Source organism: Oncorhynchus keta, chromosome 28 (genome assembly GCF_023373465.1).
Source record: "Oncorhynchus keta strain PuntledgeMale-10-30-2019 chromosome 28, Oket_V2, whole genome shotgun sequence".
NCBI lineage: Eukaryota > Metazoa > Chordata > Actinopteri > Salmoniformes > Salmonidae > Oncorhynchus > Oncorhynchus keta.
The window spans coordinates 14,256,463-14,283,794 of record NC_068448.1 but is presented as its reverse complement, the minus strand read 5'-3'; the positions used below and the strand labels follow the sequence as shown (position 1 = coordinate 14,283,794).

General features: G+C 43.1%; 1 protein-coding gene and 1 long non-coding RNA gene across 3 annotated transcripts in view; both read left to right on the top strand.

The window, feature by feature from the left end:
• LOC118376209 (rho guanine nucleotide exchange factor 25-like) overlaps nucleotides 1-26,529 on the top strand; it is a 123,996-nt gene extending 97,467 nt beyond the window's left edge. Inside the window, exons 9-16 of the mRNA XM_052484938.1 lie at nucleotides 9,147-9,239; nucleotides 10,005-10,055; nucleotides 10,348-10,425; nucleotides 10,924-11,115; nucleotides 11,712-11,892; nucleotides 12,845-13,089; nucleotides 14,975-15,124; nucleotides 24,068-26,529. Of these exons, the coding sequence (XP_052340898.1) occupies nucleotides 9,147-9,239; nucleotides 10,005-10,055; nucleotides 10,348-10,425; nucleotides 10,924-11,115; nucleotides 11,712-11,892; nucleotides 12,845-13,089; nucleotides 14,975-15,124; nucleotides 24,068-24,199 (1,122 nt within the window). The 3' untranslated portion in view covers nucleotides 24,200-26,529. The remainder of the gene's footprint in view (nucleotides 1-9,146; nucleotides 9,240-10,004; nucleotides 10,056-10,347; nucleotides 10,426-10,923; nucleotides 11,116-11,711; nucleotides 11,893-12,844; nucleotides 13,090-14,974; nucleotides 15,125-24,067) is intronic.
• LOC127913212 (uncharacterized) lies at nucleotides 51-5,835 on the top strand. Of its 2 annotated transcripts, none has more exons than XR_008085289.1 (8): nucleotides 51-1,159; nucleotides 1,722-1,967; nucleotides 2,077-2,240; nucleotides 2,625-2,706; nucleotides 2,797-2,960; nucleotides 3,083-3,328; nucleotides 3,630-5,596; nucleotides 5,678-5,835. It is a non-coding gene; the product is annotated as an uncharacterized LOC127913212 (long non-coding RNA). The 2 variants fall into 2 exon arrangements; XR_008085290.1 differs by having other exon boundaries at nucleotides 60-1,159; nucleotides 3,630-5,309.
• Nucleotides 26,530-27,332: the final 803 nt, after the last annotated feature.

Genomic DNA, 27,332 nt, shown 5'->3' with positions numbered 1-27,332 from the left:
TGGTCACGTGGGAATAATGCTATGCTTTGTAGATGTGGTCACGTGGGAATAATGCTATGCTTTGTAGATGTGGTCATGTGGGAATAATTCTATGCTTTGTAGATGTGGTCACGTGGGAATAATGCTATGCTTTGTAGATGTGGTCACGTGGGAATAATGCTATGCTTTGTAGATGTGGTCACGTGGGAATAATGCTATGCTTTGTAGATATGGTCACGTGGGAATAATGCTATGCTTTGTAGATGTGGTCACGTGAAGGTAATAACATGTCATATTGATGGGTGGTTGTGGTAGTGAAGGTAATAACATGTCATATTGATGGGTGGTTGTGGTAGTGAAGGTAATAACATGTCATATTGATGGGTGGTTGTGGTAATGAAGGTAATAACATGTCATATTGATGGGTGGTTGTGGTAATGAAGGTAATAACATGTCATATTGATGGGTGGTTGTGGTAATGAAGGTAATAACATGTCATATTGATGGGTGGTTGTGGTAGTGAAGGTAATAACATGTCATATTGATGGGTGGTTGTGGTAGTGAAGGTAATAACATGTCATATTGATGGGTGGTTGTGGTAATGAAGGTAATAACATGTCATATTGATGGGTGGTTGTGGTAATGAAGGTAATAACATGTCATATTGATGGGTGGTTGTGGTAATGAAGGTAATAACATGTCATATTGATGGGTGGTTGTGGTAATGAAGGTAATAACATGTCATATTGATGGGTGGTTGTGGTAGTGAAGGTAATAACATGTCATATTGATGGGTGGTTGTGGTAATGAAGGTAATAACATGTCATATTGATGGGTGGTTGTGGTAGTGAAGGTAATAACATGTCATATTGATGGGTGGTTGTGGTAGTGAAGGTAATAACATATCATATTGATGGCTGGTTGTGGTAGTGAAGGTAATACCATGTCATATTGATGGGTGGTTGTGGTAATGAAGGTAATAACATGTCATATTGATGGGTGGTTGTGGTAATGAAGGTAATAACATGTCATATTGATGGGTGGTTGTGGTAATGAGCTAATAACATGTCATATTGATGGATGGTTGTGGTAATGAAGGTAATAACATGTCATATTGATGGGTGGTTGTGGTAATGAAGGTAATAACATGTCATATTGATGGGTGGTTGTGGTAATGAAGGTAATAACATGTCATATTGATGGGTGGTTGTGGTGTGAAGGTAATAACATGTCATATTGATGGGTGGTTGTGGTAGTGAAGGTAATAACATGTCATATTGATGGGTGGTTGTAATGAAGGTAATAACATGTCATATTGATGGGTGGTTGTGGTAGTGAAGGTAATAACATGTCATATTGATGGGTGGTTGTGGTAATGAAGGTAATAACATGTCATATTGATGGGTGGTTGTGGTAATGAAGGTAATAACATGTCATATTGATGGGTGGTTGTGGTAATGAAGGTAATAACATGTCATATTGATGGTGGTTGTGGATGTGGTAATAACATGTCATATTGATGGGTGGTTGTGGTAGTGAAGGTAATAACATGTCATATTGATGGGTGGTTGTGGTAATGAAGGTAATAACATGTCATATTGATGGGTGGTTGTGGTAATGAAGGTAATAACATGTCATATTGATGGGTGGTTGTGGTATGAAGGTAACATGTCATATTGATGGGTGGTTGTGGTAGTGAAGGTAATAACATGTCATATTGATGGGTGGTTGTGGTAATGAAGGTAATAACATGTCATATTGATGGGTGGTTGTGGTAGTGAAGGTAATAACATGTCATATTGATGGGTGGTTGTGGTAGTGAAGGTAATAACATGTCATATTGATGGGTGGTTGTGGTAGTGAAGGTAATAACATGTCATATTGATGGGTGGTTGTGGTAATGAAGGTAATAACATGTCATATTGATGGGTGGTTGTGGTAATGAAGGTAATAACATGTCATATTGATGGGTGGTTGTGGTAATGAAGGTAATAACATGTCATATTGATGGGTGGTTGTGGTAATGAAGGTAATAACATGTCATATTGATGGGTGGTTGTGGTAATGAAGGTAATAACATGTCATATTGAATGAAAGGTAATAACATGTCATATTGATGGGTGGTTGTGGTAGTGAAGGTAATAACATGTCATATTGATGGGTGGTTGTGGTAGTGAAGGTAATAACATGTCATATTGATGGGTGGTTGTGGTAATGAAGGTAATAACATGTCATATTGATGGGTGGTTGTGGTAGTGAAGGTAATAACATGTATGAAGGTAATAACATGTCATATTGATGGGTGGTTGTGGTAATGAAGGTAATAACATGTCATATTGATGGGTGGTTGTGGTAGTGAAGGTAATAACATGTCATATTGATGGGTGGTTGTGGTAGTGAAGGTAATAACATGTCACATTGATGGGTGGTTGTGGTAATGAAGGTAATAACATGTCATATTGATGGGTGGTTGTGGTAATGAAGGTAATAACATGTCATATTGATGGGTGGTTGTGGTAATGAAGGTAATAACATGTCATATTGATGGGTGGTTGTGGTAATGAAGGTAATAACATGTCATATTGATGGGTGGTTGTGGTAATGGTAATAACATGTCATATTGATGGGTGGTTGTGGTAGTGAAGGTAATAACATGTCATATTGATGGGTGGTTGTGGTAGTGAAGGTAATAACATGTCATATTGATGGGTGGTTGTGGTAATGAAGGTAATAACATGTCATATTGATGGTTGTGGTTGTGGTCATATTAGTGAAGGTAATAACATGTCATATTGATGGGTGGTTGTGGTAATGAAGGTAATAACATGTCATATTGATGGGTGGTTGTGGTAGTGAAGGTAATAACATGTCATATTGATGGGTGGTTGTGGTAATGAAGGTAATAACATGTCATATTGATGGGTGGTTGTGGTAATGAAGGTAATAACATGTCATATTGATGGGTGGTTGTGGTAGTGAAGGTAATAACATGTCATATTGATGGGTGGTTGTGGTAGTGAAGGTAATAAATGTCATATTGATGGGTGGTTGTGGCAATGAAGGTAATAACATGTCATATTGATGGGTGGTTGTGGTAGTGAAGGTAATAACATGTCATATTGATGGGTGGTTGTGGTAATGAAGGTAATAACATGTCATATTGATGGGTGGTTGTGGTAATGAAGGTAATAACATGTCATATTGATGGGTGGTTGTGGTAATGAAGGTAATAACATGTCATATTGATGGGTGGTTGTGGTAATGAAGGTAATAACATGTCATATTGATGGGTGGTTGTGGTAATGAAGGTAATAACATGTCATATTGATGGGTGGTTGTGGTAATGAAGGTAATAACATGTCATATTGATGGGTGGTTGTGGATGAAGGTAACATGTCATATTGATGGGTGGTTGTGGTAGTGAAGGTAATAACATGTCATATTGATGGGTGGTTGTGGTAATGAGGTAATAACATGTCATATTGATGGGTGGTTGTGGTAGTGAAGGTAATAACATGTCATATTGATGGGTGGTTGTGGTAATGAAGGTAATAACATGTCATATTGATGGGTGGTTGTGGTAATGAAGGTAATAACATGTCATATTGATGGGTGGTTGTGGTTGTGTCATATTGATGGTTGTGGTGAAGGTAATAACATGTCATATTGATGGGTGGTTGTGGTAGTGAAGGTAATATCATGTCATATTGATGGGTGGTTGTGGTAATGAAGGTAATAACATGTCATATTGATGGGTGGTTGTGGTAATGAAAGTAATAACATGTCATATTGATGGGTGGTTGTGGTAGTGAAGGTAATAACATGTCATATTGATGGGTGGTTGTGGTAGTGAAGGTAATAACATGTCATATTGATGGGTGGTTGTGGTAATGAAGGTAATAACATGTCATATTGATGGGTGGTTGTGGTAGTGAAGGTAATAACATGTCATATTGATGGGTGGTTGTGGTAATGAAGGTAATAACATGTCATATTGATGGGTGGTTGTGGTAATGAAGGTAATAACATGTCATATTGATGGGTGGTTGTGGTAATGAGGTAATAACATGTCATATTGATGGGTGGTTGTGGTAATGAAGGTAATAACATGTCATATTGATGGGTGGTTGTGGTAATGAAGGTAATAACATGTCATATTGATGGGTGGTTGTGGTAATGAAGGTAATAACATGTCATATTGATGGGTGGTTGTGGTAGTGAAGGTAATAACATGTCATATTGATGGGTGGTTGTGGTAGTGAAGGTAATAACATGTCATATTGATGGGTGGTTGTGGCAATGAAGGTAATAACATGTCATATTGATGGGTGGTTGTGGTAGTGAAGGTAATAACATGTCATATTGATGGGTGGTTGTGGTAATGAAGGTAATAACATGTCATATTGATGGGTGGTTGTGGTAGTGAAGGTAATAACATGTCATATTGATGGGTAGTTGTGGTAATGAAGGTAATAACATGTCATATTGATGGGTGGTTGTGGTAATGAAGGTAATAACATGTCATATTGATGGGTGGTTGTGGTAATGAAGGTAATAACATGTCATATTGATGGGTGGTTGTGGTAGTGAAGGTAATAACATGTCATATTGATGGGTGGTTGTGGTAGTGAAGGTAATAACATGTCATATTGATGGGTGGTTGTGGCAATGAAGGTATTTACATGTCATATTGATGGGTGGTTGTGGTAGTGAAGGTAATAACATGTCATATTGATGGGTGGTTGTGGTAATGAAGGTAATAACATGTCATATTGATGGGTGGTTGTGGTAGTGAAGGTAATAACATGTCATATTGATGGGTAGTTGTGGTAATGAAGGTAATAACATGTCATATTGATGGGTGGTTGTGGTAATGAAGGTAATAACATGTCATATTGATGGGTGGTTGTGGTAATGAAGGTAATAACATGTCATATTGATGGGTGGTTGTGGTAGTGAAGGTAATAACATGTCATATTGATGGGTGGTTGTGGTAGTGAAGGTAATAACATGTCATATTGATGGGTGGTTGTGGCAATGAAGGTAATAACATGTCATATTGATGGGTGGTTGTGGTAGTGAAGGTAATAACATGTCATATTGATGGGTGGTTGTGGTAGTGAAGGTAATAACATGTCATATTGATGGGTGGTTGTGGTAGTGAAGGTAATAACATGTCATATTGATGGGTGGTTGTGGCAATGAAGGTATTTACATGTCATATTGATGGGTGGTTGTGGTAGTGAAGGTAATAACATGTCATATTGATGGGTGGTTGTGGTAATGAAGGTAATAACATGTCATATTGATGGGTGGTTGTGGTAGTGAAGGTAATAACATGTCATATTGATGGGTGGTTGTGGTAATGAAGGTAATAACATGTCATATTGATGGGTGGTTGTGGTAATGAAGGTAATAACATGTCATATTGATGGGTGGTTGTGGTAATGAAGGTAATAACATGTCATATTGATGGGTGGTTGTGGTAGTGAAGGTAATAACATGTCATATTGATGGGTGGTTGTGGTAGTGAAGGTAATAACATGTCATATTGATGGGTGGTTGTGGCAATGAAGGTAATAACATGTCATATTGATGGGTGGTTGTGGTAGTGAAGGTAATAACATGTCATATTGATGGGTGGTTGTGGTAATGAAGGTAATAACATGTCATATTGATGGGTGGTTGTGGTATGAAGGTAATAACATGTCATATTGATGGGTAGTTGTGGTAATGAAGGTAATAACATGTCATATTGATGGGTGGTTGTGGTAATGAAGGTAATAACATGTCATATTGATGGGTGGTTGTGGTAATGAAGGTAATAACATGTCATATTGATGGGTGGTTGTGGTAATGAAGGTAATAACATGTCATATTGATGGGTGGTTGTGGTAATGAAGGTAATAACATGTCATATTGATGGGTGGTTGTGGTAGTGAAGGTAATAACATGTCATATTGATGGGTGGTTGTGGTAATGAAGGTAATAACATGTCATATTGATGGGTGGTTGGGGTAATGAAGGTAATAACATGTCATATTGATGGGTGGTTGTGGTAGTGAAGGTAATAACATGTCATATTGATGGGTGGTTGGGGTAATGAAGGTAATAACATGTCATATTGATGGGTGGTTGGGGTAATGAAGGTAATAACATGTCATATTGATGGGTGGTTGGGGTAATGAAGGTAATAACATGTCATATTGATGGGTGGTTGTGGTAGTGAAGGTAATAACATGTCATATTGATGGGTGGTTGTGGTAATGAAGGTAATAAGATGTCATATTGATGGGTGGTTGTGGTAGTGAAGGTAATAACATGTCATATTGATGGGTGGTTGTGGTAATGAAGGTAATAACATGTCATATTGATGGGTGGTTGTGGTAATGAAGGTAATAACATGTCATATTGATGGGTGGTTGTGGTAGTGAAGGTAATAACATGTCATATTGATGGGTGGTTGTGGTAATGAAGGTAATAACATGTCATATTGATGGGTGGTTGTGGTAGTGAAGGTAATAACATGTCATATTGATGGGTGGTTGGGGTAATGAAGGTAATAACATGTCATATTGATGGGTGGTTGTGGTAATGAAGGTAATAACATGTCATATTGATGGGTGGTTGTGGTAGTGAAGGTAATAACATGTCATATTGATGGGTGGTTGTGGTAATGAAGGTAATAACATGTCATATTGATGGGTGGTTGTGGTAATGAAGGTAATAACATGTCATATTGATGGGTGGTTGTGGTAATGAAGGTAATAACATGTCATATTGATGGGTGGTTGTGGTAGTGAAGGTAATAACATGTCATATTGATGGGTGGTTGTGGTAGTGAAGGTAATAACATGTCATATTGATGGGTGGTTGTGGTAATGAAGGTAATAACATGTCATATTGATGGGTGGTTGTGGTAGTGAAGGTAATAACATGTCATATTGATGGGTGGTTGTGGTAATGAAGGTAATAACATGTCATATTGATGGGTGGTTGTGGTAATGAAGGTAATAACATGTCATATTGATGGGTGGTTGTGGTAATGAGGTAATTACATGTCATATTGATGGGTGGTTGTGGTAATGAAGGTAATAACATGTCATATTGATGGGTGGTTGTGGTAATGAAGGTAATAACATGTCATATTGATGGGTGGTTGTGGTAATGAAGGTAATAACATGTCATATTGATGGGTGGTTGTGGTAGTGAAGGTAATAACATGTCATATTGATGGGTGGTTGTGGTAGTGAAGGTAATAACATGTCATATTGATGGGTGGTTGTGGCAATGAAGGTAATAACATGTCATATTGATGGGTGGTTGTGGTAGTGAAGGTAATAACATGTCATATTGATGGGTGGTTGTGGTAATGAAGGTAATAACATGTCATATTGATGGGTGGTTGTGGTAGTGAAGGTAATAACATGTCATATTGATGGGTGGTTGTGGTAATGAAGGTAATAACATGTCATATTGATGGGTGGTTGTGGTAATGAAGGTAATAACATGTCATATTGATGGGTGGTTGTGGTAATGAAGGTAATAACATGTCATATTGATGGGTGGTTGTGGTAATGAAGGTAATAACATGTCATATTGATGGGTGGTTGTGGTAATGAAGGTAATAACATGTCATATCGATGGGTGGTTGTGGTAGTGAAGGTAATAACATGTCATATTGATGGGTGGTTGTGGTAATGAAGGTAATAACATGTCATATTGATGGGTGGTTGGGGTAATGAAGGTAATAACATGTCATATTGATGGGTGGTTGTGGTAGTGAAGGTAATAACATGTCATATTGATGGGTGGTTGGGGTAATGAAGGTAATAACATGGCATATTGATGGGTGGTTGGGGTAATGAAGGTAATAACATGTCATATTGATGGGTGGTTGGGGTAATGAAGGTAATAACATGTCATATTGATGGGTGGTTGTGGTAGTGAAGGTAATAACATGTCATATTGATGGGTGGTTGTGGTAATGAAGGTAATAAGATGTCATATTGATGGGTGGTTGTGGTAGTGAAGGTAATAACATGTCATATTGATGGGTGGTTGTGGTAATGAAGGTAATAACATGTCATATTGATGGGTGGTTGTGGTAATGAAGGTAATAACATGTCATATTGATGGGTGGTTGTGGTAGTGAAGGTAATAACATGTCATATTGATGGGTGGTTGTGGTAATGAAGGTAATAACATGTCATATTGATGGGTGGTTGTGGTAGTGAAGGTAATAACATGTCATATTGATGGGTGGTTGGGGTAATGAAGGTAATAACATGTCATATTGATGGGTGGTTGTGGTAATGAAGGTAATAACATGTCATATTGATGGGTGGTTGTGGTAGTGAAGGTAATAACATGTCATATTGATGGGTGGTTGTGGTAATGAAGGTAATAACATGTCATATTGATGGGTGGTTGTGGTAATGAAGGTAATAACATGTCATATTGATGGGTGGTTGTGGTAATGAAGGTAATAACATGTCATATTGATGGGTGGTTGTGGTAGTGAAGGTAATAACATGTCATATTGATGGGTGGTTGTGGTAGTGAAGGTAATAACATGTCATATTGATGGGTGGTTGTGGTAATGAAGGTAATAACATGTCATATTGATGGGTGGTTGTGGTAGTGAAGGTAATAACATGTCATATTGATGGGTGGTTGTGGTAATGAAGGTAATAACATGTCATATTGATGGGTGGTTGTGGTAGTGAAGGTAATAACATGTCATATTGATGGGTGGTTGTGGTAGTGAAGGCAATCACATGTCATATTGATGGGTGGTTGTGGTAGTGAAGGCAGGTCATATTAATAATACATGCTTGAGGTCATGTCTGTGTGTGTGTCCCGATGCCATACCATACACTATGTAATTATGCCATACCATACACTATGTAATGATGCCATACCATACACTATGTAATGATGCCATACCATACACTATGTAATGATGCCATACCATACACTATGTAATTATGCCATATTGGATCTTAAAGGAATGCAATGTTGTGGTTGGTCGTATTAATGACATTTTGAGGTGTATCATATTGATAAGCACTGAATTAACAATACATTAAGAACAGCTTCCTAATATTGAGTTGCACCATCCGCCCAACACCCCCATCAACCCTTTTGTGTGTTGGACCTATCAGGAGCTGAGACAACATCTGGGTCACAGACTACAACTCAACGACCTGCTGATCAAACCAGTCCAGAGGATCATGAAGTACCAGCTGCTACTCAAGGTGACACACACGTACAGTATACGCACACACGCAGGCACGCGCACGCACGCATGTAGACACACACACACACGTACAGTATACGCACACACGCAGGCACGCGCACGCACGCATGTAGACACACACACACGTACAGTATACGCACACGCGCACGCACGCATGTAGACACACACACACACAAACGGACAGATATACAGTACATGCACGCACAGACACACAGACACAGACACACACACAATGACACACACACAATGACACACACACACACACAGACACACAGACACACAGACACACAGACACACAGACACACAGACACACACACAATGACACACACACAATGACACACAGACAAAGACACACAAACACACAATTACAGCGAGTCATTTTTGCTTGTACATTTTTATTTTGACCTCTTCTGTAAGTAAATACTGGCCCGTAACAAGAGTATATGAAGATAGTTGCTCAACGAAACCCCATATTTGGTGCGTAACAAAAGTATTTTGACATTATAACACTTGCAGAGCTGTGTAATGGGAGTTTGAATGGTAACTTCCTGGGCGTTAGAGAGGAGACATGTCATACTCATCGTCTAAAGCACGGATACTGGGGCAATGAACATGGTCATACAACTATCACCTAGTGCCAAGCTTGTACTCTCTCTGGTATTCAAATGAATCTGAGAAACTGAGAAAGCATCTTCCAGATGTCCTCACCTTACATTACATTGACTGGAACTCTCCTGACTCCATGCTGCGTTTATGTGAACAGGACTTCCTCAAGTATTACACCAAAGCTGGGATGGACACAGAAGAACTGGAGGTGGGTGTTCTAATGCAGATCATGCTGTTATTACACAGTTTCTACCATGCATCTACATCTACTAGTTCTCTAGGAACAGGCAACTACTAGAGCATGTGAGGCTCTGTGTTATTTTGTTCTCTCTAGTCAAACAACCTGTATTCAAGATTTGCTAGTTTTAAGGATCTCTCTCTCTCTCTCTCTCTCTCTCTCTCTCTCTCTCTCTCTCTCTCTCTCTCTCTCTCTCACACACACACACACACAACCACACACATACACACAACCACACAACCACACACATACACATACACAGAAAGCGGTAGAGGTGATGTGCTTTGTGCCCAAACGCTGCAATGACATGATGAACGTGGGACGCCTGCAGGGCTTTGAGGTAAGGCATTGGAATTTAGTGCTCAGTTTAATCTGTATCGTGGAACTTCAGCGCCATTGAAATGTAAAGGCAATGTTCCCGCGTTAGCCAAGACTGCCGACACGTATGTCAGCTCAATTGGAAATCTTCACATTTTTATAGCGATGAACTTCCGCGGCACAAATTGAATCAAGCCCTAGGTCTCTCTTTAAAATAGTTCTCACAATTGATGTACTGCAATGTAAGCCAGTGTTTCCCAAACCTCTTCTGAAGTAACTCCAGGCCCAGCCAGTCAATTTATTTGATGTATATTCCAGAACTAGACCTGTTGATTCAACTAATGAGGGGTTTGGTGATTAGGTGATCATTTGAATCAGGCTGCTAGTTCTGGAAAACATCAAGTCACTGGCCGGGGGCTCAAGCAGAGGTCCGCTGCAAGCCATATAGTAAACCTCTATCCTCTATTCATCCTGTGTCTCTTCTCTCCATCTCTCCCTCCATCCTTCCTTTTGTCCCCAGGGTAAGATCACGGCGCAGGGGAAGCTGCTCCAGCAGGACACCTTCACAGTGATGGAACAGGAGAGCAGCTTTCTGTCCCGAGCCAAGGAGAGGCGGGTCTTCCTGTTTGAACAGCTGGTCATCTTCAGCGAGCCAATCGACAGGAAGAAAGGGTTCTCACTTCCTGGTTACACCTTCAAGAGCAGCATCAAGGTGGGTCTCTTCTCTTCTTCTAATTCTTCTGTTCTCTTATTTAATTTCAGATTAGTTTGAATGCAGAAACTTCAATTAAAGTTAGAAACAAAACAATAAAATGTGACTGTAATTAGCTACACTGGCATAACCAGTCAGTGTAAACAAACAAAATGTTTGTCCAATTCTAACGTTGTTTACCAATTACATAACCACCAGCAGTCTGAGACACATGGACAGGGTTTTGAGTGTTCTTGTAAGTCTCTGAAGAATCTGTGTCTGGTCTTTGTTCAGTGTTGGTGAGGTATTTAATGACTTGCTCTCCTCCACCAGATGGAGGTCAGATGTGGTCTTTTCCAGGTGGATGGAACATTACAGGAATGTTCAGATAGATATGCATCACGTAGAACAAATATGATTAGAATAAGTAATCCTGTCAACTGTATTAATCCCATCAGTAACGTTCCCAGGTTTTCCAGAAATTCTGGTTTGAGGATTCACGGATTCCTTCCTTATTCCAGAAAATCTTCCATCCAGGATTTCTGGAAAACCTGGGAATTGTGGTTAAGTAACCAGAATTGTGCCACTCTACTGCATACACCTGCGGTGTGTTCCAGGTGAGCTGTCTGGGTGTGGAGGCTCCAGTGGAGGGGGAGGTGGACCGCCTGGTGCTGACGTCACGGGGAACTGATGGGAGCGTGGTACGCTATGTGCTGCAGGCCGCCTCCCCAGAGGTCTGCAGGGCCTGGGTCCATGATGTGGGACAGATCCTGGAGACCCAGAGGAACTTCCTCAATGGTGGGATGGAAAAACACAACAGCTTTACTTTCAGGATTCATATCTAGACTGCCAACATACTCAATAGAAGGGCTGCAGACCCAGATAGACAAAACCAAACAGTAAACAACCACGTACAAGTTACTCATGTCTGGCCCTTCGGCTTAAGCTCAACTTCCTCAAATGGTCCAATTGGAGACAAACTGATGGCAAAACAAACCTTTACCAGCCACACGTCTGATGTTTAGACCTTTCAGCTTTCTTGCCACTTATGCAATGTGAGCACTGAGCAGTGAGACCAAGTCGTTGTTTTACAAGTCACAAGTCTCAAGTCTTAGTCCTCAAGTCCCAAGTCAAGACCGACAAGTCTCAAGTCAGGTTTCAAGTCCTAAACTTTGAGTTTGTGCACTTCACCAAATGTAATACTATTTCATATGTACAGAATCGCCCAACTTTACACGCACACACACCCTCTCTGTGTGTGGTTACAATAGGCTAATTAATGTATGTCAATGGTTTTAGGAACTTGAAAATAAAAGAGAGCCGCACACTCTCGGAGCTCAGATGAAAAAATGTAATACCAACGTTTCGACAGCCAAGCTGTCTTCATCAGGGTATAATCACAAACACTGCGGGATGACTCCTTTATATAGTGTCAAAAAACACAGGTGTCTGTAATCATGGCCAAGAGTGGCCTAATATCATTGGTTAATAATCAAATATTAAAATGTCATACAAAGAACATGGATATCATACGATCATAGATTAATTTAACAACACAAGTTTCGAGTCACGTGACTTGAGTCCACACCTCTGCTGAGCAGTAACGTTAGCCAAAAGCAGTTCAGTATCAAGTCGACTTACACAAGCCATGAAACTACAATTATCAATACAAATAATTTGACCATAGAAAAAACGCTTTAAAAAATAAAAAAGGTCCTCTCTCTCCGTCTTCTACCATTCATTCATCCAGCCCTCCAGTCTCCCATTGAGTACCAGCGGAGGGAGAGTAACAGCAAGTCCAACAGCCTGGGTCGAAGCATGAGAGCCCCCCTATCTGCGGACAGCGGCCCCCTGCGCCCCCACTCTTCAGCCTCCATCGACCGCCAGCGCCTTCCCTGCCTCCTGTCGTACAACACCTCCCTCCCCACCCTCTACCTGCCCAGCCAGGGGGGAACCTGCCCCCAGGGACCTGGCGAAAAAAACACACCCCAGGAGGTAAGGTCACACATTCAAACTGTACACACAGACACACACCCCGGGAGGTAAGGTCACACACAATGCCAGCGGTAAGGGGTCCAGTCACACACACACACACACACACACACACACACACACACACACACACACACACACACACACACACACACACACACACACACACACACACACACACACACACACACACACACACACACACACACACACACACACACATCAGTGACCTACAGCTGTCAGACACATTGCTTCTGTTTGACCAAAAACAAAGAGACACTGCTGTCCCTGTTTAGCTCGCTGGACTGGAATGGGCTCTGGCCACATCCACACTTCAGACTACATTACATAGACCACAACATCGACACTACAGACTACATTACATAGACCACATCAGCTGATATCTCAAAGTGCTGTGCAGAAACCCAGCCTAAAACCCCAAACAGCAAGCATTGCAGGTGGCTAGGAAAAACTCCCTAGAAAGGCCAAAACCTAGGAAGAAACCTAGAGAGGAATCAGGCTATGTGGGGTGGCCAGTCCTCTTCTGGCTGTGCCGGGTGGAGATTATAACAGAACATGGCCAAGATGTTAAAATGTTCATAAATGACCAGCATGGTCGAATAATAATAAGGCAGAACAGTTGAAACTGGAGCAGCAGCACGGCCAGGTGGACTGGGGACAGCAAGGAGTCATCATGTCAGGTAGTCCTGGGGCATGGTCCTAGGGCTCAGGTCCTCCGAGAGAGAGAAAGAAAGAGAGAAGGAGAGAATTACAGAACGCACACTTAGATTCACACAGGACACTGAATAGGACAGGAGAAGTACTCCAGATATAACAAACTGACCCTAGCCCCCCGACACATAAACTACTGCAGCATAAATACTGGAGGCTGAGACTACAGACTACATTACATAGACCACAACATCCACACTACAGACAACATTACATAGACCACAACATCCACACTACAGACTACATTACATAGACCACAACATCCACGCTCCAGACTACATTACATAGACCACAACATCCACGCTCCAGACTACATTACATAGACCACAACATCCACGCTCCAGACTACATTACATAGACCACAACATCCACACTACAGACTACATTACATAGACCACAAGATCCACGCTCCAGACTACATTACATAGACCACAACATCCACACTACAGACAACATTACATAGACCACAACATCCACGCTACAGACTACATTACATAGACCACAACATCCACACTACAGACTACATTACATAGACCACAACATCCACGCTACAGACTACATTACATAGACCACAACATCCACGCTCCAGACTACATTACATAGACCACAACATCCACACTACAGACAACATAACATAGACCACAACATCCACGCTACAGACTACATTACATAGACCACAACATCCACACTACAGACTACATTACATAGACCACAACATCCACGCTACAGACTACATTACATAGACCACAACATCCACGCTCCAGACTACATTACATAGACCACAACATCCACACTACAGACAACATAACATAGACCACAACATCCACACCACAGACTACATTACATAGACCACAACATCCACACTACAGACTACATTACATAGACCACAACATCCACGCTACAGACTACATTTCATAGACCACAACATCCACGCTACAGACTACATTACATAGACCACAACATCCACGCTACAGACTACACAACATCCACACTACATGTCTAGATCGGGAATACTTTAATTAATATCCTTATCTGAAAATCTGAAATAATCTGAGATCTCATGACAAACTTTTTTCATGTAACAATAAAGATGCTCTCAGCTCTCAGTACCTGATGTTTAGTTATGTTGTGTGTGGTCTTGTGTGTGTGTTTGCAGTCTCCTCTGGTCAGTCGGAACTCCCAGACAACAGTGTCTCAGTCTCACATCCAGCTAGCCTTCACCGACCAGTCTGGCCTGTCTCACTACTCCAGGACCCAAACCCCCCTGCAGTGCCAAGCTGTGTCCAACGGGCTGTATAGCACACAGGTCTACGCACGTACACACACACACACAAACACATGCAAGCACACAGACGCACGCGCACACACACATATGTGCACATGCACAGACTAGGGTTTGTATAACCTGATTACCGGGATTTACTGGACAATAACTGCGGTAAACCAGTAAGTTATAAAACAATATTTGTATGACCAGCATGGCGTGAAACAGAACTAGCAAATTACAGTGGCTTGCGAATTAAAATTGGAATGAAAATATATATTTTTTAGGGGGGGGGGTTATCACTAGATTTACATGACATGCCTACCACTTTGAAGATGCTAAATATTTTTCTTTGTAAAACAAACAAGAAATAAGACAAAAAAACTGAAGACTGAAACAGACTGAAACAGGTTTCCCTCAAGAATTTCCCTGTATTTAAAGCCATCCATCATTCCTTCAATTCTGACCAGTTTCCCAGTCCCTGCCGATGAAAAACATCCCCACAGCATGATGCTGCCACCACCATGCTTCACTGTAAGGAGGGTGTTCTCGGGGTGATGAGAGGTGTTGGGTTTATGCCAGACATAGCGTTTTCATTGATGGCTAAAAAGCTACATTTTAGTCTCATCTGACCAGACTACCTTCTTCCATATGTTTGGGGAGTCTCCCACAAGCCTTTTGGCGAACCAAACTTATTTGCTTATTTTTTTCTTTAAGCAATAGCTTTTTTCTGGCCACTCTTCCGTAAAGCCCAGCTTTGTGGAGTGTACGGCTTAAAGTGGTCCTATGGACAAATACTCCAATCTCCACTGTGGAGCTTTGCAGCTCCTTCAGGGTTATCTTTGGTTTCTTTGTTGCCTCTCTAATTAATGCCCTCCTTGCCTTGTCCGTGAGTTTTGGTGGGCGGCCCTCTCTTGGCAGGTTTGTTGTGGAGCCATAATCTTTCAATTTTTTAATAATGGATTTAATGCTCTATGGGATGCTCAAAGTTTAAGATATTTTTTTATAACCCAACCCTAATCTGTACTTCTCCACAACTTTGTCCCTGACTTGTTTGGAGAGCTCCTTGATCTTCATGGTGTCGCTTGCTTTGTGGTGCCCCTTGCTTAGTGGTGTTGCAGACTCTGAGCCCTTTCAGAACAGGTGTGTATATATACTGAGATCAGGTGACAGATCATGCGACACTTAAATGATGTCCACCTGTGTGAAATCTAACTAATTATGTGACTTCTGAAGGTAATTGGTTACACTAGATCTTATTTAGGGCATCATAGCAAAGGGGGTGAATACATACAGTGGGGCAAAAAAATATTTAGTCAGCCACCAATTGTGCACGTTCTCCCACTTAAAAAGATGAGAGGCCTGTAATTTTCATCATAGGTACACTTCAACTATGACAGACAAAATGAGAAAAGAATCCAGAAAATCACCTTGTAGGATTTTTTATGAATTTATTTGCAAATGATGGTGGAAAATAAGTATTTGCTCACCTACAAACAAGCAAGATTTCTGGCTCTCACAGACCTGTAACTTCTTCTTTAAGAGGCTCCTCTGTCCTCCATTCGTTACCTGTATTAATGGCACCTGTTTGAACTTGTTATCAGTATAAAAGACACCAGTCCACAACCTCAAACAGTCACACTCCAAACTCCACTATGGCCAAGACCAAAGAGCTGTCAAAGGACACCAGAAACAAAATTGTAGACCTGCACCAGGCTGGGAAGACTGAATCTGCAATAGGTAAGCAGCTTGGTTTGAAGAAATCAACTGTGGGAGGATTTATTAGGAAATGGAAGACATACAAGACAACTGATAATCTCCCTCGATCTGGGGCTCCACACAAGATCTCACCCCGTGGGATCAAAATGATCACAAGAACGGTGAGCAAAAATCCCAGAACCACACAGGGGGACCTAGTGAATGACCTGCAGAGAGCTGGGACCAAAGTAACAAAGCCTACCATCAGTAACACACCACGCCGCCAGGGACTCAAATCCTGCAGTGCCAGACGTGTCCCCCTGCTTAAGCCAGTACATGTCCAGGCCCATCTGAAGTTTGCTAGAGAGCATTTGGATGATCCAGAAGAAGATTGGGAGAATGTCATATGGTCAGATCAAACCAAAATATAACTTTTTGGTAAAAACTCAACTCGTCGTGTTTGGAGGACAAAGAATGCTGAGTTGCATCCAAAGAACACCATACCTACTGTGAAGCATGGGGGTGGAAACATCATGCTTTGGTGCTGTTTTTCTGCAAAGGGACCAGGACGACTGATCCGTGTAAAGGAAAGAATGAATGGGAATATGTACCGTGAGATTTTGAGTGAAAACCTCCTTCCATCAGCAAGGGCATTGAAGATGAAACGTGGCTGGGTCTTTCAGCATGACAATGATCCCAAACACACCGCCCGGGCAACGAAGGAGTGGCTTCGTAAGAAGCATTTCAAGGTCCTGGCCAAGCCAGTCTCAGAGAAAATCTTTAGTGATGTGATTTTCTGGATTTTTTTTCTCATTTCGTCTGTCATAGTTGAAGTGTACCTATGATGAAAATTACAGGCCTCTCTCATCTTTTTAAGTGGGAGAACTTGCACAATTGGTGGCTGACTAAACACTTTTTTGCCCCACTGTATGCCAGGTTACCTGGGAGAAAAGTGATTTATTCTCGGGATGGAACTTCTGTAAAATACCGGGAAACTATTCAACCCTAGCAGGAGCGCATGCAAACACACACGCAGCACGCACCACACACACAGCATGCACCACACACACAGCATGCACCACACACACAGCACGTACCACACACATAGCACGCACCACACACACAGCACGTACCACACACATAGCACACACCACACACACAGCACGCACCACACACATAGCACGCATAGCACGCACCACACACATAGCACGCATAGCACGCACCACACACATAGCACGCACCACACACATAGCACGCACCACACACATAGCACGCATAGCACGCACCATACACATAGCACGCATAGCACGCACCACACACATAGCACGCACCACACACATAGCACACCACATACATAGCACACACCACACATAGCATGCACCAGCATAGCATGCACCACACACATAGCACACACCACACACATAGCACACACCACATACATAGCACACACCACACATAGCACACACCACATACATAGCACACACCACATACATAGCACCACCACATAGCACACACACCACACGCACACACACACATAGCATGCATAGCACACACCACACACATAGCACGCACCACACACATAGCACGCACCACACACATAGCACACACCACATACATAGCACACACCACACACATAGCACGCACCACACACATAGCACACACACACCACACGCATAGCACACACCACATACATAGCACACACCACATACATAGCACACACCACATACATAGCACACACCACACACATAGCACACACCACACATAGCACACACCACATACATAGCACACACCACATACATAGCACACACCACATACATAGCACACACCATACACATAGCATGCATAGCACGCACCACACACATAGCACGCACCACACACATAGCACACACCACACACATAGCACACACCACACACATAGCATGCATAGCACACACCACACACATAGCATGCACCACACACATAGCACACACCACACACATAGCACACACCACACGCATAGCACGCACCACACACATAGCACGCACCACACGCATAGCACACACCACACACATAGCACACACCACATACATAGCACACACCACACACATAGCACACACCACACACATAGCACGCACCACACACATAGCACACACCACACACATAGCACGCACCACATACACAGCACACACCACACACATAGCACACACCACACGCATAGCACACACCACACACATAGCACGCACCACATACACAGCACACACCACACACATAGCACACACCACACACATAGCACACACCACACACATAGCACACACCACACACATAGCACACACCACACACATAGCACGCACCACATACACAGCACACACCACACACATAGCACACACCACACACATAGCACACACCACACACATAGCACGCACCACATACACAGCACACACCACACACATAGCACACACCACACGCATAGCACACACCACACACATAGCACACACCACACACATAGCACACACCACATACACAGCACACACCACACACATAGCACACACCACATACACAGCACACACCACACACATAGCACACCACACACATAGCACGCACCACATACACAGCACACACCACACACCACACCACACACATAGCACGCACCACATACACAGCACACACCACACACAGAGCACGCACCACACACATAGCACACACACACGCATAGCACACACCATACACATAGCACACACCACATACACAGCACACACCACATACACAGCACACCACATACACACACACATACACAGAGCACGCACCACACACATAGCACACACCACACACATAGCACGCACCACATACACAGCACACACCACACACATAGCACACACCACATACATAGCACACACCATACACATAGCACGCACCACACACATAGCACACACCACACACATAGCACGCACCACACACATAGCACACACCACACACATAGCACGCACCACATACACAGCACACACCACACACATAGCACACACCACACACATAGCACACACCACACACATAGCACACACCACATACACAGCACACACCACACACATAGCACACACCACACACATAGCACACACCACACACATAGCACGCACCACATACACAGCACACACCACCACATAGCACGCACCACACACATAGCACGCACCACATACACAGCACACACCACACACATAGCACACACCACACACACAGCACGCACACACATAGCACGCACCACACACATAGCACGCACCACATACACAGCACACACCACACACATAGCACGCACCACATACACAGCACACACCACACACATAGCACACACCACACGCATAGCACGCACCACACACATAGCACACACCACACACATAGCACGCACCACACACATAGCACACACCACACACATAGCACGCACCACATACACAGCACACACCACACACATAGCACACACCACACCACACCACACACATAGCACACACCACACACATAGCACACACCACACACATAGCACGCACACATACACAGCACACACCACACACATAGCACGCACCACACACATAGCACGCACCACATACACAGCACACACCACACACATAGCACGCACCACATACACAGCACGCACCACACACATAGCACGCACACACACATAGCACGCACCACATACACAGCACACACCACACACATAGCACGCACCACATACACAGCACACACCACACACATAGCACACACCACACATAGCACACACCACACACATAGCACACACCACACATAGCACGCACACATACACAGCACACACCACACGCATAGCACACACACACATAGCACACACCACACACATAGCACACACCACACACATAGCACACCACATACACAGCACACACCACACATAGCACACACCACACACATAGCACACACCACACACATAGCACGCACCACATACACAGCACACACCACACATAGCACACACCACACGCATAGCACACACCACACACATAGCACACACCACACACATACACACACACATACACAGCACACACCACACACATAGCACAGCACACACCACACACAGCACACACCACACACATAGCACACACCACATACACAGCACACACACACACATAGCACGCACACATACACAGCACACACCACACACATAGCACACACCACACACATAGCACGCACCACACAGCACACACCACACACACACCACACGCATAGCACACACCACACACATAGCACACACCACACACATAGCACGCACCACATACACAGCACACACCACACACATAGCACACACCACACACATAGCACACACCACACACATAGCACCACACACACAGCACACACCACACACATAGCACACACCATACATAGCACACACCACACACATAGCACACCACACACATAGCACACATACACAGCACACACCACACATAGCACGCACCACATACACAGCACGCACCACACACATAGCACGCACCACCACATAGCACGCACCACACACACAGCACACACCACACGCATAGCACGCACCACATACACAGCACACACCACACACATAGCACACACCACATACACAGCACGCACCACACACATAGCACGCACCACACACATAGCACACACCACACACATAGCACGCACCACATACACAGCACACACCACACACATAGCACACACCACACGCATAGCACACACCACACACATAGCACGCACCACACACATAGCACACACCACACACATAGCACACACCACACACATAGCACACACCACACACATAGCACGCACCACATACACAGCACACACCACACACATAGCACGCACCACACACATAGCACGCACCACATACACAGCACACACCACACACATAGCACACACCACATACACAGCACGCACCACACATAGCACGCACCACACACATAGCACGCACCACATACACAGCACACACCACACACATAGCACACCACATACACAGCACACACACACACATAGCACACACCACACGCATAGCACACACCACACACATAGCACACACCACACACATAGCACGCACCACATACACAGCACACACCACACGCATAGCACACACCACACGCATAGCACACACCACACACATAGCACACACCACACATAGCACGCACCACATACACAGCACACACCACACGCATAGCACACACCACACACATAGCACACCACACACATAGCACGCACCACATACACAGCACACCACACACATAGCACACACCACACATAGCACACACCACACACATAGCACACACCACACACATAGCACACACCACATACACACACCACACACATAGCACACACCACATACACAGCACACACCACACACATAGCACACACCACACACATAGCACACACCACATACACAGCACACACCACACACATAGCACGCACCACATACACAGCACACACCACACACATAGCACACACCACACACATAGCACACACCACACACATAGCACACACCACACACATAGCACACACCACACACATAGCACACACCACACACATAGCACGCACCACATACACAGCACACACCACACACATAGCACACACCACACACATAGCACACACCACACACATAGCACGCACCACATACACAGCACACACCACACACATAGCACACACCACACGCATAGCACACACCACACACATAGCACACACCACACACATAGCACGCACCACATACACAGCACACACCACACACATAGCACACACCACATACACAGCACGCACCACACACATAGCACGCACCACACACATAGCACGCACCACACACACAGCACACACCACACGCATAGCACGCACCACATACACAGCACACACCACACACATAGCACACACCACATACACAGCACGCACCACACACATAGCACGCACCACACACACAGCACACACCACACGCATAGCACACACCATACACATAGCACGCACCACATACACAGCACACACCATACACATAGCACACACCACACACATAGCACACACCATACACATAGCACGCACCACATACACAGCACACACCATACACATAGCACGCACCACACACACAACACACACCACACACATAGCACACACCATACACATAGCACGCACCACATACACAGCACGCACCACACACACAGCACACACCTCATACACAGAAATAAACAAATGCAAGGATACAAAACTAGAGACCGGTTACCTTTCCTAGAACCTATTCCCCTGCTTTGTTATGGAAAGCATGCTGAAATGTAATTATATAATTTACACATCACTACATTTCAATCTGCTTTCTAGTTTTATTGTATGTCTTATAGGCATGATCTATCACCCATGTTAAGAGCATTTAGAGAAATAATTAATAATGGTTCATATAATTATAATTATTATACGCTCATTTACGTTCATTAAAATTTGAAAGGGTTCAGTAAACGAGAATGATTTGTACAGGAATAGAGGAGGAATTTGGGTAGAAGGAATCTGCATCAAAATGAGAGGTAGGCTACTACTCCCCCTGTTGGCCAGAAACAGAAAACAGAATTATTCTTCAGAATGAAAGAGCATTGGGAATATTGTCGAGGTGTTTTGTCTGAAACAATATGAAGAACCACAGATTGGAGGTGTGTTGCTGTACACTAATTGCTCTATTTAGCCACATCTCATCATCATCATCCTTCTCTCCTTTCAGACTGGGGAACAATAACGCTAGATAGGTATCCTGTTGTTGACCACTGTTGAGTGTCTCAGACCAACCATGAACCACACAACCCTCTGTCTTCACTAATACAGACCATCTCTGCTGCTTGTACTTAGTGAGTGGTGCCGACAGACTAACATTGGTTCTGACTAGCTGGTTTGTTGTTCTGTGTATTTACTCGGGGCTGCATGGGGCCTATATGGGTACATAACAAACAGGACAGAGGCTGACCCAGAGAAGCAAGTCCGAAAGTCAGAGATGCCTATCAATGGCCTAATTGTTCTCTCTCATGGTGGAATTTCCGCATTGTGTTGTTGTGACTGATATTGTTAACAGAAGAATAAAAAAACACAAATGGCTGTTGCTGATATGGTGACTCATTTGCTAAGCATCTTAGTTCTTTAACATTTCCCTGAACAGATTTTCTGACATCTAGATGTCTACCACAATGGCTATAGTAAGGCATATGCATCTGTTCAAGAGGAAAAACAACAGCATTAACCTAGTACTAGTTATTTAGGTTACATTTCATTCAATCTATCAGCATTTAATGTAAAAACATATTTTAATCTGAGTGTCCTCCTCTCCCCCAGCAGAGAGCAGGAGAGGGCTGCCGTAGCAGAGCGCTGCCTGGTGAGGCTGGACCTCCTCCTGTATCCATCTCTGGTCCCTCGGCTGGCCGGCGCTCCAGCAACCTGGCCCAGCTCAATGAAGATGACCTATGAACCGTGACCGATAGGAGGAAAACTGAGAGGTCATGGACCTCCACAGCTAGTGCAGAGAGAAGCAGGGGGATCTCATCTAGGCCTAACGTCTGTTGATGCTATTGTAACCTTAGGGAACTTTTGAAGATGGATGGATGACTCTCTTTATGGAGCAAGGACTAGATGGAGGCTGCTTTTTCAGACTGTTACAGGATGGTTCACTGGCATCATGACAAAAATATCCCAGGATTCTAATGGAATATACAGTATGGGCTGAAATGATAAACAGTCATTAGATCATTGATCATGTGATGCCAGGTTGAAGACGTGTAGCAGCCAGACAGATGATGCGATGGCTGACTGTATGAAGAAAACTCTATGGACATCAGGTATTATGGGGACTGATGACTTTGCTTGTTTTATTGTCAAGAGAATTTCTATACAGTATCTATTGTACTGTCTTTCTACAAGCCAGGGGATTTCTTCACAGGGAAATGCCATGGGGGGGGTACTGGAGAAGTGTGTACATACTGCATGTCTGTAAAATGCGTTTGTGCGTGTGTACAGGATAGGCGGTCGCTCTTCTTGTGCCAACATGCAGATTAAAGAACTCCATCCTGAAGAGAAAAGGAGTGTAGATCTGAACGACTCTTTCTCTCAGCTCTCTCACCCTGCTGGATTCTTCTATCCCTCCTTTATAAAGACAACTATTTGTATTTTCAGGCCATTGTTGAAACATGTCATCATTCCTCCACTCAACGGGGCCTACAGTACAATATGTTGCTGTAGTAGACATTGAGGAGAGAGGGGATGCCAGCTAGATTAATACATTTGATCTGTACATATGTAGAAGTTTGGATTCATCTGTTATAGAAAATAGCTTTTCTGCTCCTGCCGCAGTGTTTGAAAAAAGACGAGAATGAGAGGACTCCCATGTTCTCTTTTTCTGTTTGACCGAAGCTGGCTCTTGTTTGATCTGAATATTCCATAATATAAAGGGGCGAGGGAGCCCCCTGGAGGCACTCTGCAGGAGTGGCATCACTCAGACTCAGTCTTTCCTCAGATTCAGATACAGATGGATTCCTAGGTAAGTTCTCAATTACATACTCCTCACATCCTCTCTCCTCATCTCCTTCTCAAACCCCATTGGAGGAAATGGTCAGAGGGAAGGGACCTCTGGCTTTCAAATCCAATTCGTTTTGAGAAGGAGAAGAAGAGAGAGGACGAAAGGAGTATGTAATTGAGGTCTTCCCCTTGTGTCCTTTGCTCCCATCCTTTCGCTAAACGTCAGAGAGAAAGGGGAGGATTATAAGAGATGAGGAGAGGAAGGAATCGAGCCAGGACTATGAAGAGGTGGCCAGAGAAATGGCCATACCAATGCTTGGGGATAGAAACCAACTGATTTTTCAAATGTATATTTTCTTGACGTCCTCTAGGTACGTCCTAGGAGACATTCATGGGTTGTGTTGAAATATGAAATAAGATGTCACACAGTCGTCTGTCAGTTAAGTCCAATGTTGATGTGCCACAGCTTTCTGCTGTATTTAATCATCTGGCTTTTGCTAATGCACACTACTACACACCATACTGTTGGCTCGGGCTTACATCTCTTCTTCTAGATAAAGGAGGACAGTTTAGAGACCGCTAACTACTTGGGTTATTGTGTCAGTTGATATTATGGATAAAAAGTTCTGCATCCTCTGTCCACATCAAAATGAGATGTGTGGCAAAACAGACGTTTTTCAGACGTCAAATACTTCAGTTCGTATTGTGCCACTACAATATTATTACCAACTGTTGTGTTTAACACATAAAATACATGTACTTGTGATGTTGTGTATTTCAACGCCCAACCTTTCCTCCTATTAATCAAAGCAAATGACTGTAAACAGAGATGATAAGAGAAGAGTCTGACATCTAGCATGTCCGCTTTTGGTTAATTCCTCTCTATGACCAGTAAGGCTTCCACATCCAGATAGTAGCCTAATAAGACCTCTGCACCAAAGATCAATGGCTTCGAGTTGCAATGGCACCTCTAGCTAAATCTATTTCAAATATCAGCACGGAGGAGAGCCCTACCGTGACTGTTTCAATTCAGAACACCATCTCATATTAACCCAGAGTACTCTATGACTACAGGGTGCCGTTTGTAAAGTTAAACAGTGAAGACTGTCATATTTCAATGGCAATTTTTGATCTAGCATTTTGTGCATGTGACTTAAATATGAAGGAATACCAGTCCTGACATGAATATAGACCAAAGAGAGGAAATATGGGTTATAAAGATGACATATTTGACGGAATAGAATATGTTGTATTATATTAAATAAAGTGAACTTTTTAATTAAGAATGGCCTATTTTATGTATTTTCTGAAGGTATATCCCTCTAACATTGAGATACTCCTGATATATTTCCATATATATTTAGATTATTAATACATGGGTATTACAACCGAATCCGTTCAAAATATTGAAGAGGAGTGGGACAACATTCCACATTCAACAGCCTGATCAACTCTATGTGATGGAGATGGGACGCGCTACATCAGGCAAATGGTGGCCACACCAGATACTGACTGGTTTTCTGATCCACGTCCCTACTTTTTTAAAAAGGTATCAATGACCAACAGATGCATATCTGTATTCCCAGTCATGTGAAATCCATAGATTAGGGCCTAATTTATTTATTTTAATTGATTGATTTTAACTTGACTTTAACTCAGTAAAATCTTAGAAATTGTTGCATGTTGTGTATACAGTGTATATCCGAATGTAACAATTCATGTCAGTCTCAGTTTGTCTCTTTATTCTAATCTAAAAGGAACGATGACCTAGCCCTGTGTAACGCTTCTCGTTGGTGGAAGGAGAGGAGGACCAAAATGCAGCGTGGTAAATGTTCATCATGTTTTAATTGAACAAACTGAACACTACACAAAATAATAACGAAGAGAAAATGAAACAGTTCTGCCAGGTGAACAGACACTAAACAGAAAGTAAACACCCACAACCAAAAAGGGGAAAACAGGCTACTTAAGTATGATTCTCAATCAGAGACAACTAACGACACCTGCCTCTGATTGAGAACCATACTAGGCCAAACACATAGAAATATAACAACCTTGAAAAAGGAACATAGACTACCCACCCCAAATC